Source organism: Octopus bimaculoides, chromosome 4 (genome assembly GCF_046866305.1).
Source record: "Octopus bimaculoides isolate indiv1 chromosome 4, ASM4686630v1, whole genome shotgun sequence".
Classification (NCBI taxonomy): Eukaryota; Metazoa; Mollusca; class Cephalopoda; order Octopoda; family Octopodidae; genus Octopus; species Octopus bimaculoides.
Window position 1 is genome coordinate 42,174,402 of NC_142931.1, and position 12,704 is coordinate 42,187,105.

At 33.2% G+C, this 12,704-nt stretch overlaps 1 protein-coding gene across 1 annotated transcript in view; it reads left to right on the forward strand.

The window, feature by feature from the left end:
- LOC106881670 (cubilin) overlaps positions 1 to 12,704 on the forward strand; it is a 217,162-nt gene that overhangs the window by 108,798 nt on the left and 95,660 nt on the right. The window contains exons 29-33 of the mRNA XM_052967022.2: positions 904 to 1,057; positions 4,378 to 4,562; positions 6,856 to 7,015; positions 9,570 to 9,745; positions 10,524 to 10,683. Of these exons, the coding sequence (XP_052822982.2) occupies positions 904 to 1,057; positions 4,378 to 4,562; positions 6,856 to 7,015; positions 9,570 to 9,745; positions 10,524 to 10,683 (835 nt within the window). The remainder of the gene's footprint in view (positions 1 to 903; positions 1,058 to 4,377; positions 4,563 to 6,855; positions 7,016 to 9,569; positions 9,746 to 10,523; positions 10,684 to 12,704) is intronic.

Here is a 12,704-nt window from a genome sequence, read left to right on the forward strand (position 1 = left end):
AATGCTGCTTGTCCAATTCATGCCAAAATAGTATAAAAAATTGTTTAGACTGGTGGTGCTGGTGAAATGACTACTATAGTAATATCAAAAGATTGTAATGTTAAAAGATGTGAATGCCCCAAGCTGGCAGAATCATTAGCATGCTGGGCAAAATGTTTAGTGGCATTATGTCCATCATTACATTCTGAGTTCAAATTCCACTGAGGTCAGCCTGTCATCATTTTGAGATTGATAAAATAAATACCAGTTACATACTGGGATTGATTTTAATTGACTCACCCCATCCCTGAAATTACTGGCCTTGTGACAAAATTTGGAATCAATATTAAAAGATGTGATGATGAAAATGATTTAGATTTTTGACAGTTGCTTTAAGTTTGTATTTTCATCTTTTCTTTTTTTACTCTTTAACTTGTTTTGGTCATTGAACTGCTGCCATGCTGGGACATCACCTCAAAGGGTTTAGTTGAACAAACTGATCCCAGTATTTAGTGCTTCTTTTTTTAGAGTTTAATACTTATCCTATCGGTCTCTTTTTCTCAAACTAAGTTATAAGGACATAAGCAAACCAGCACAAGTTGTCCAGTGGTGGTGGGATACACACACACACACACATATACACACACACACACATGTATGTGTGTATATATACACATATACAAAATGGGTTTCTTTCAGTTTCTGTCCACCAAATTTGCTTACAAGATTTTGATCGGTTTGGGGCTATAGTGCTAGACACTTGTCCAAGGTTCCATGCAGTGGGTCTGAACCCGAGACCATGCGGTTGAGAAGTAAACTTCTAACTACACAGCCATGCTTGTCCCTATCCAGTCACAATTCTGATTTAGAAATTTTAATGGGTCATTTTAAAATTTTTTTTTGTTTCATTTCTTTTATTTTTAGGTTCGCGACACAAACCAGTATGGTGTCAGTCTTGGAAAATTTTGTGGCGTAAATAAACCTCCAACCCTGACCTCGATATCGAATCGATTATTTATCAAATTCAGAACTGATGGATCTGTCTCTTATCGCGGTTTTAAAATAACCTACAACACTGGTAAACTTCCTTATATCATATTTATCATATTTGTTTAATGATGTTGACAAAGTGAAGATGAAAGTGTTGCAAAATTTTCTTTTGAATTAGTTTTAACAGTAACTAGCAATGCATCCCAGTGTTGCCTGGGTGTTATGACCTACAGGCACATTGTATTATTTGCTCCTTTCTTATGGGCAGAATTGGCACCACTGATATATAGTTAATGGTGTAATGGAAGGGCAAGGGTACAGTTTTCATGGGCTTGCATGAAAGTGCTTTCTGTTCTTAAGAAGGATCACAAACTATGTATTGTTTCATTGTATAAAAGGGGGTAAATATGATTTTGTCCAGAAATCATTTTCAAAATTTTAATTTCCTCCCATCCTCTCCGCAATTTCTTAATTTGTAACTTTTTCGAATTTTTTTTTCTTATCTATGTAGAAAAATACAGAGATTACGCATCTGGGAAATACATATATTTTTTATAGTTTAATTTTTTTTAAGAAACACTCAATGCTCCTTCCCCCACCTCACCCACCCATCACCTACTAGCTTTCACTTTTGCTTGATGTTTCCTGCATGCGTAGAATTCTACTGAAATAGTAAACTTAAAAAATACCAGACCACCACCAGAAAACCTGACATGCTAGAAACAACAGGTAAACAACATTATTTCTGAAGAAACTTCTCTGCTTTCCAAAAAGCTAAAAGTGAAACATTGGAAGTATGTAGGTTTTTGAAAGTGGTGAGGTGATGGGCAAAATTCTTAAAGATTTGTACTCTCTGTTTTTTCTCCATGGATTACCAAGAAAAAAATATTTGAAACAAGTTAAAAATGAATTTGGTGTGGAGGAGAAAATGAAAATATTGAGAACGTGTTTTATGGGTGAAATCCTAATGTCCTGTATAGCAAACATAGGAATCAGAAGAAATTTAAGAAAAAAACAAGACGAGGGAAAATGGCACCTTGGACATGTTAGAAAGAAGAGGTAAAGGACAGAATTTCTGGGAAAACTTTCTTTTGAGTTTATATTGAAGATCAGGTTTTTAAATACGGTCATCACAAACACAAATTACAGAATAGAAAAAGATAATTTCATTTGGATTTGAGCTTTAAATTTGCTCATGCACACTGCAAGAAATAACATAATTCGCACAGAAATTTTACCATGTGTGTGTGTGTGTGTGTGAGTGTGAGTGTGTGTGAAAGGAAGTTATTTTATGGCATTCTTTCGTTTGAAGAAGCAAAGTTGTCAACTCGACATATATGGGATCATATGGTTGTTAATTTCTGTAAAATTCTTTTAATTTCTTTATGCTTTGAAGAGAGCAAAAATTGAAAGAGAGGATAAAGTGAAAAAGCGACATTTGCTTTGAAGTGAGAGGAAAAAGTGAAAGATGTACATATATATGAAATGGATGAGTGTGTGTGTGTGTGAGAGTAAGTGTGTATGTGAGTGTGAGTGAGTGAGTGAGTGAAGGTGTATCTTGTCATGTATGAAATTTTTTGTATGTATGTGTGTCACTCACTCTCTCTCTCTCTCTTACTCACTCACACACACATACATTATCTTTCATATGCACATACGTAAATAGGCAGAGGTAAAGAATATGTACACCACCCATGTTTGGTGAAACCCTAACCCTAAACACCAGGTGTGCATATTCTTTACCTTCATCCATAAATACATATGCATACATCCTTTTTGTGCATGAGAGAGAGAGAGAGGGTATTTCCTTATAACATATAGAGAAATGGATGTCTTTTAATGAAATTATTTTAGTTGTGGCTTATTTTAATACAATATATATGTGTACATTTTCATAAATGTTTGTCCAAGTGGAATTCTGCGCATGCGTGAAACATCGGATGAAAGTGAAACATTAGAAGCAAATTGAAATATTATCTGAAAATGACCTCAAAATTGTGCAACCCGTGTAGTTACTGAGGTTATTTTAGTTGCAAAGAAGAATTGTTGAGTGAAAAACAGAGATAATAAGCAGTGGCTATGTTTCATTATAATTCTGAAAGTTGTCAACGAACTGTCATCCGGATCAGCTGTTTTGGTCGTTAATTTCTTTTAAAGTGAAAGAGAGAAGAAAGTGAAAAATGTATGAAAGTGTATATGAAATGGATATATATATTCTCACTATTGAGAAACTGCAACACTGAAGCAAATGCCAATACAAAAATATCTATACTCCAAAGAAGTTAAGAAGCAATAAATATAAAGTGTGATTTTTTTAAAATGATACATTTATGATTGTATTAATTAAAATAAAGATAAATATATTCCAATTCATTGATCTCTGAGCTATGTAAAACATCAACAAAGATTATTGCACATCTAAATAAAACTAATTTAAAAACAAACTCTACAGCTGAAATATGATCTATTAATGCATTGTTTTTGAGCCAGATGTAGCCAATGATATAGGTAATATAGGCAGAAAATATAATTTGACAACCATATAATCTGGAACATTAGTACAATACAAAATTTTACTGTGTTTATAAAACACATTGGCTTACAAACATTAAGGGAAAAACTCATCAGGGAATATGAGTTCATCTTATCAAAATTAAGATGACATGAAACTAGTTTTATAAAAGTCTGATAAATCAACTTATTTGATCTTGTTCTTTATTTAAACTAAATTGCTTCTGGGGTGTGCTGCTTGAATAAAATAAATTAAAAATGAAAATTAGAGAATGTTACTATTAAAACCACGTGGTATTGAAACTGTTTGAAGATCTTTTTATTTGAAAAGGAAAAAACATGCAAATCTTTTGTACCAATTTCTTTTAATTTGGCTCACAAGCTTCTTTTTTATTATGTTTCTACATCACATTCATTTTTTGTAAAGCGTCAGAGACCTATTATTGTTTCACTTACTATGTTGGTAGTTTTATAATGCTTGTTCTTGGAGTTTTGTTATGCTTTAGCATTGAGTTTTTGGAAATTAGTAGAGAAGCATATTATATCAAATTTTACACTATGCCTATTATGGCATTTTAGCTTAGTGAAGAGAATTGATCACATATTCAAGAATGTTGTCTTCATTGATACAAGTCAGTCATTGATAGACTTTTATCTTATACTTAGTGTCTTTTTGAAGCTAAATGTGTTTTGGTAATGTATCCTTATTTTGAACTAGATGTACAGCTTTAGGAATCGACCATATATCTGTTATATATCATTTACATTTTCAAAATATTTGTTGATATATTTCAGTATTTTTAACTGGGAGTGGAGGGAAGAGACATTGAAAAATAATAAAACTGATGGACTATAAAAAAGAAAAAATTTTAAATGGGAAAAAATTTAATTTTTCAGTATGCAGTCAAATGGAATTAACAGATATAAGTGGAATTATAGAATCTCCAGGTTTCCCACAACAATACGGTAACAGAAATAATTGCACTTGGGTTATCAGAACCATTTATCGGAATAATATCAGGCTTGAATTTTCTCATTTTGAGGTAGAACCAGGATTTAATTGCAAATATGACTATTTAGAAGTAAGTGAATTGTTTTCAGTTTCATTATATTTTGGATACAAAATAATAATAATAATAATGTTAATAATAATAATAATAATAATAATAATAATAATAATAATAATAATAATAATAATAATATTATCCTACGCAAAACACTTTCAATACAGTAGCCATAAGAGCATTACAGCAAACCACAGCACATACCCAAGGCATACAGAGCTGCGCTCGGTAGTGAAGTGAAAGCACATTATAAAAATAAAACTACTGAACAATGATAATAATAATAATTGATAAAATCACTGACTCGCCACAATATAGGATGTGCTCTGAGAAGGGAAAAAGTATAAGCCATATTGTTAGTGAGTGCTGTAAGCTCGCACAACACGAATACAAAAGGAGACATGACAATGTGGCCAGATATGTCCACTGGCTATTGTGCAGTAGAGCAAACCTCAAGAGAGCCGAATAGTGGTATGAATGCAAGCCAGAGGGAGTAATGGAAAATGAACATTACAAAATACTCTGGCATTTTAACATACAGTGCAACCTAGTCATAGAGGTGAGATGGCCAGATATGATCATCCATAAAGATGAAAAAGAAGCAAAGATAATAGATGTTGCAATACCAGTCGATTTGAGGGTGAAATGTAAGGAAACAGACAAGATTGTGAAATACCAGCCACTGCGGGACGAGATAGGAAAGGTATGGGGCATGAGTAAAGTAATGGTGATACCGGTGATAACTGGAGCATTAGGAGCAGTTTTCAAGGGCTTTGAAAAACATATTAAGAATATTGGAGCTGCTGTCAGGCTCGAAGTGATCCAGAAGACAGCATTGTTGGGTACAGTTTGCATTCTAAGGAGAGTATTGTCTCTTTGAGTCCCAGGAGAAGGCACTACTTGAAACCTTTGGTGATTTGTTATTGCCTGCTTTCAATTGAAGAACAACCGGTAATTAAGAACTATCTGAGAGTCTTTCATAATAATAATAATAATAATAATAATAATAATAATAATAATAATATTAATAATAATAATAATAATAATAATCATTGCTTGGAACTGTAAAAATTCTTTACAAGGTTCTTGAAGCATGACTAGTAAACAAGTGTCACCTTAGTCTGCTGGCTGTGGACAGTTTACACTTTCCATTGTACCCAACAAAATAAGCTGTGAGTTTTCATCACATAATAATAACTGGCTCTCGTGGCTTTTGATCTTAACTGATTGAAAGCATTATCATGTACATGTTTTGTTTTGGTATAATAGATGGGCTAAGGTAAATATTCTGTTATCATGTACATGTTTTGTCTTGGTATAAAAGATGGGCTATAGCAAATACCACAGATTTGCTTGTCAGTTGTTTGACCTTAATCAGTTGAGCATGTCCCTTAGTGGCTGATGATATGTGCATCTCTGATCACAAGCAGAAGTTTTAGGGGAGTATCATAGCCATGTGTTGAGAGGAATTCTTTGGGGTTTGAATAATTCACTTCTGGAAATATGAGTGTTTCATTCAACATCCTTAAACAACCTTTATTCAGGGACCTTTTGAGTGGGATGGGTTACTCAACCTGAAAAAATTCTAATTGGGCCCCACCTATAAGGTCATGTGCTATTTATTTTGATATGAGGTCACCATGTCATGCACATATAATTGTGATGCATGTGCCTGGTGTACTCTTATCAGATGGGTAGTCATGATGGGCATATTGGGCTTCATATATTTTACCTCAGTGTCACTTTGATGGCATGCACTACTCTGTCACTCAATAATAATAATGATAATAATAATATTGGTGATAACAATAATGATAATAATGATAATGATAATAATAATATTAATGATAATAACAATATTAATGATGATGATGATAATAATAATAATAATAATGATAATAATAATAATAATAATAATAATAATAATAATAATAATAATAATAATAAAGCAATTAATAATTTTAGACCTTCAAAATGAATTAAATGGAGTAAGTCTGAGTGAAACTGTTAATAAATTGGAACATGAATATAACCATGTTTGTGTGTATATAAGATGAAAAAGTATTGAGCTTGTGAAAAGATAGAGGCAAAGTGACTTAGATAGATAAGATCAGCTATAAATGTCTTTAAGAGATTCAGTGCTCTGCTGTCTTACAGTTACAGTATGAATCATTATAGACATGTTTATATTTTGAGGTATTATTATCTTCATTACAACATATTTTTTGAGTAGTAATAAAAATCAAATAACTAAGTAATACATTTGTCTTATAAAAATGAAATAACTAAGTGAAACATTTGTCTTTAAAAGGTGCGTGATGGAGACCAGGCCAATAGCCCTTTACTTGGGAAATTTTGTGGACTTGCTTTACCATTAAGATTAAAGTCGTCAAAATCAGCTTTAAGACTTCAGTTTGTTACAGATTCCTCTGTAATAAAATCTGGTTTCAGAGTAGAATATTTTCAGACTGGTAAGTTAATTGCAAAATTACTGTCTTATATTTTCATTTTAATGACTAATTATTAAACATCTGCATTGATTACTTTTCACTTTTTTGTACATTAATTTTTGGTTTCATTTAATTAAATTTGATTTGTCAAAATATTTTCGTTGCTTTGAAACCGTGACCTGTTTATTGACAAAATTCCGTGCTGCATGGGAATTTTGTCAGTGAACAGGTCGCGGTTTCAAAGTGACGAAAATATTTTGACAAATTAAATTTAAATATTGAAGTGGATCTAACAGTTTTTGTGTGTTTTTAAATAGCTTATAAACACCTTCCATGCTGCAATTGTTTTTGTTTCAGCACACGATCTCAGATCAGGTCACTTGCTATGCAAGTACAGCTCCATAATTTTTGTTTCATGTTAACCTGTAATCTATCCATTGATTTGTACAATAAGGACATTTTTTTCTTCATGTTTTCAGTTGCATAAGTCTTATTGTTTTAAAATAATCAATTTATTTAAAATGATTTATTTTACATTCTTTGGTAAATTAAAAAAAAAATTGTTCACAAAATATATACTGGTAGTAGTCTTCATGTAAGCCAAACCTATGAGCTAGTTTTAATTCTTGGTTGGAGTCTACATATTTCATGTATACACACACACACATAGACTACAGAATTTTTGTTGTGTAGATTCCACCAGTTGATTTTTTAATTTTTAAGTGAGAACAATAAAGAATATTTTTGAGACAATAAATAAATATTTTCATTGCAGAGCCAGGCAGCTTTGAGGCTGCAGGAAAAAACAAAACTGGTTCTTTTTATAAGGAAAATTGCTGAATGTGTCAAAATATTGGTAGTCTAATTGGTTGAAAAATCACAACCAAACAATCCTGTAACTTCCATACAAATGACAAATGAATATATCTGATGAACTAGAAAATTTAGTATAAAATTATACTACAGGAGACCATCAACTCAGTAGTGTGTGTGAGAGAAAGAGAGAGAGAGAGAGAGAGAGATAAAGTAAGAACTACCCAATAGTGTGGAAGTGAGATAGACAAACTTGTCTGTGAATAGATGATGTAGATAAAGCAATATTTGTATGCCTCTGTGTTTCAATAGAGCTAGTTTCTGCTACATTTAGCTCCTTTCTTGGATGAACAGAAGAACAAGTCCAGCTGAGTTGCTGTCTGAATCTACCTAACATCCATTTAAGATGGACACAGAAAAAGTAGCACTGAAAGTGCACCATTGGTGATAAACTGCCCTACTGAAAGGTTGATCTGGTTGACAAAGATACAAGCTGAAGTGACAAAGGCCAGAACAAACTTTGTAGGCATGGAAATCCATTGTCTTGGACTTGACTAGCCACAAGCTAATCAAGATCAACAAAGCAGAAGTGTTTAACACATGCAAGTGTATAGAAGAAAGTGTACCACTTACAATATTATAGAAGCCTATAAGAAGACTATCAGCTCAGAAAGTCACAAGTGCATTGCCCTGTTAGCCATGCCTTAAGAAAGCAACGGCACCAATGTAAAACAAGTAGTGAAAATCCAATGGAGCTGCAATATATCTAATGTAACTGACTAAAACATGTTGTTTGTCAGTAAAGTAGTTCATAATAGAACACCATATATACATGTGCCAGATACAGGAGTTGCATATATGCACCTGATGTAATGAAGCAAGGTGAAATGGAAAAAAAAAATTAGCTTTTTGTAGGGTTTATATATGTGCTATTTAGTGTTTTACATGAATAGTGGTAAAGGCAAAAAGACTGCAGATGACAAAAAAAATCAGGTACTATTTAGCTAAATTATTTGTGTGTGTGTGTGAGAGAGAGAGAGAGAGAGGGGGAGGAGTGTGTATTTTTTCTAACCAAGTTTTTAGAATAGTTACAAATAAATTATCCTTTTCTACTCTAGGCACAAGGCCCGAAAGTTTTGGAGTGGGGGCTAGTCGATTAGATCGACCCCAGTATGCAACTGGTACTTAATTTATCGACCCTGAAAGGATGAAAGGCAAAGTCGACCTCAGCGGAATTTGAACTCAAAATGTAAAGACAGACAAAATACCGCTAAGCATTTCGCCCAGCGTGCTAACGTTTCCGCCAGCCCACCGTCTTCTACAACTAAATTATCATACGAAGTATGCTGTCTGCAGACCAGGTTTTATTTATCTCTCCACATGTCTGTGTTCAATATATTTAACCTACATACAAAAAGATCCCTCAATTCTAAGTTGATGATTAGGTTTACTGCTGAAGAATTCATCTTTTGGCAAGCTTTAACCAGACAAAACCTATTGGATAGAGCTGGAAATCAAAGGCATGCAAAATAAGTGAAGTTGTTCAGTGAAATACTGAAATTTGCAAAGTTTCTTGAAAACTTAGCATCACCTTACAAAACCTGCATTTTTGATACTCATGACAGCAAAATACTAGTTGTTGCTTGATTTACCCTGTGAAAGTGTCATCAAATTTTTGTTAAAATTAATAAAAAGAAACTAAGTTTAAAAATTACTCTTTTTAAAAAATCTGTATTACAATGTACTGAATTGTTGCATTTAGGTTGTATAAGGAAGCTAAATCGGCCTTCTAGAAAACTTAGACCAATCAGATATTGGCATGACTCTGATTACTTTTGTATCTGGATTATTACTGTCAATCCTGGGAGAAAGATACAGTTAAATGTTACCAGTATAACATTAGGAAGTTCTGCAACATGCAATTCAACATTTTTAAAGGTATTCATTGAAATTATTATAAAAAAAATTTAGCCTTTTAATTAATTTAAATAAAATATTTTGATCTGTTTTTAAAAGTTTAACTCTATTTTTTGATATCAGTATGAATGATTTGATTTTTGCATACTGTTGCAACAATATTTTTCACAATTGGTTTCTTTCCTTTTAGTAACCAATTTGTTGTGAATAAGGAGAAATGTTTGCTGTCATTCTAGCAAAATCAAGCAAGAAGAGTTAGGTTCCTTGCCTATGAACCTAGCGCAGTAGATGAGACTTAAGCTGGTCATGGACAACATGTAATACTTGAGCTGCCTGTGGCCCATCATGATCCTTTTGGTATGACATGTACAGTGTCATAATTCTTTAAGCATATTACTGAAATTTTGTAGCATGATTTTATGGGTCTACCTATTAATTAAAGCAATTCTCTCTCCCTCTCTCTTTGTTTGAGGTTACTGGGTATTTTCCCAAATTATCAACCACTGAAGATGTATTGCATACCTATAAGCGATGTTTGTTAAATCATTTTTCAGTGATGTGGCCTGACTTATGCTAAGTAATATTTCATAGCTTTAAATCATGATCAGTTGTCCGACACCTTATTCTCAGAATTATCCTGTCTCTACAAGCACTTAAGTTGTGTAATGCTTTTAAAAAGTTTCATAAATAATTTAGAATTACAAATTCTTTGTTATATGAAATATCATTAATCAAAGGGTAGCAATTACCTAACTAGTTAGCAGTCACACAGTTAGTGATCCAGTTGTTATTTTTTCAGGTTTTTGACGGTGATAATTTAAGATCATCAGTGCTAGCAAACTTATGTCACAATATACAGAAACCCATGTTGCTCACTTCCACTGGAAATAAAATGACTGTATTGATTTCTGAATTTGCTTCATCTGATTTTCAAGTAGAATATAAGGAAATTAAAGGAGGTGAGAAAAACTTTTGTTGTTGTCTTCTACCATTTCTCTATTCTTCATAAAGTATTCAGTCACCACTTTGATCATCAAAGATTTAATGTTTTCCTTCCATGTTGAAGAATTTCTCTTTGTTCATTTCTATCTTTTGTTATTGCCCTCATGGGACCTCATGTTCTTGTTTTACCACTTCTTGTTAATATAAAGTCATTGAGATCACATTTGACAGAGTTGAAGGAGTGGTAAAGTAGCCAAGTTGTTGGCAGTTCATAAATTCTCATTGTCTTTAATTCTTACATCAACCCCTTCCTCTCTGCTCTGAAAATTTTTCCTACTAACTCTGACACTTTTGTCACAGTAATTAGCCTTCATATTTCTATTGCTGAACCCTTACTTTTATTTTGACTTTTCCCCTTCTCATCTTACTCCCACTAAAGCTGCCTTCTCCTTTTTGCAATTTCTCCAATACCAGATTATGCAGCAATGATTTTGATTCCCATTCCAAATCCGAAGAAATGTTCTAATTCTTCTTTGTAAAGGTTAATCAGAATCAACAATTAATGCCATGCTCTATCAAGCCCAGACTGCTGACAGAATCCCAGCACTCTAACTTCACAGCATACACACCTGAAGATAGGGCTTCCTACTTTTCTACTTTTTACCTGCCAGCTTTAACTTCTTCAACAATTTTCATCTTACTTCTGACCCTCAAGTGTTTCCTAGATTTCTTAATTCTCCTCTCTTTCAAAATAAGCTAAAACTCTTGGTTAGAGGCTTTCTTTTTCTACTCTTATATCTGGAACTTCCAAACCCTCTCACTCTATATACTGCCTTCAGCACCAACCCTAAATCCAATTCCGACTCACTAATTACTTTCAACATTCTTCATTGTGTGAATGTAAACTCTGCAGACAGATACCAACAAGAGATTATCAAGATAACTAAGATGTTTCAGAGTTACAACTAATGTGCAGGTAAGCATCAGTTTCAAAGGGCAGAGATAAAAGAATTGAGATTATCAGTCAAAAACTGCCATGATCTATCTACCTTATATTAGAGACTTGTAGGAAAAATCATTCAGAAGATTTGTGATCCATATAACATCAGGGCAGTTAAAAATAGGTCTACTTTTTGGGGACATCTCTCCTAAACATTGTGAAATTCATCCCATATGGTTATAATAATAATAATAGCACTCTATTGGTTGTGACGATGAGAGTACCAGTTGATCCAATCAACGGAACAACCTACTGGTGAAATTAACATGCATGTGGCTGACCACTCCACAGATACGTGTACCCTTAATGTAGTTCCCAGGGAGATTCAGCATGACACAGTATGACAAGGCTGGCCCTTTGAATTACAGGTACTACTCATTTTTACCAGCTGAGTGGACTGGGGCAACATGAAATAAAGTGTCTTGCTCAAGGACACAACACATTGCTGGAAATTGTACTCACAACCTTATAATCATAAACCGAATGCTCCTAACCAGTAAGCCATGTGCTTTCACTCCCCCACCTCATATGATAATGGCAATGAATATAATGGTAAAACTTATGCTACATTAAAAGTAAGGTTATAGGAACATCATAAATCTGTAGTCTGCAGGTACCTGTAAGAGAAGCTTCATATTGGTATATGTAGCATAGGGAGAAGCTACAAAAAAAAAAAAAAAAGGTGTAAGGTTTCTGTATTTCAAAGCAGTACTAATATGAATGAAAACATTATGAGGGAAGTGTATACAGTATTATAACACTACTGTTAACAGACCTATCTGAAGGAGCAGCTGTATAGTTGAAAGTGCAATGAAAAATATGAAGGCAGGGATAGCTGCTAAGAATGGATTATCAGAGATAACTGCTGAAAATATCTAGGTCATATCTTGGCCATGTGCTTGTGATTTGTATAGTCAATCAGATAGTGCAGGCAAATTTCATAATCAATGATTGGCATTACAGTATCACTTTCAAAAGTTACAATGGTAAAAGATTTCCTTGTAGGAAGCAAATATAGAAGAATTAAGCTGATGGCCC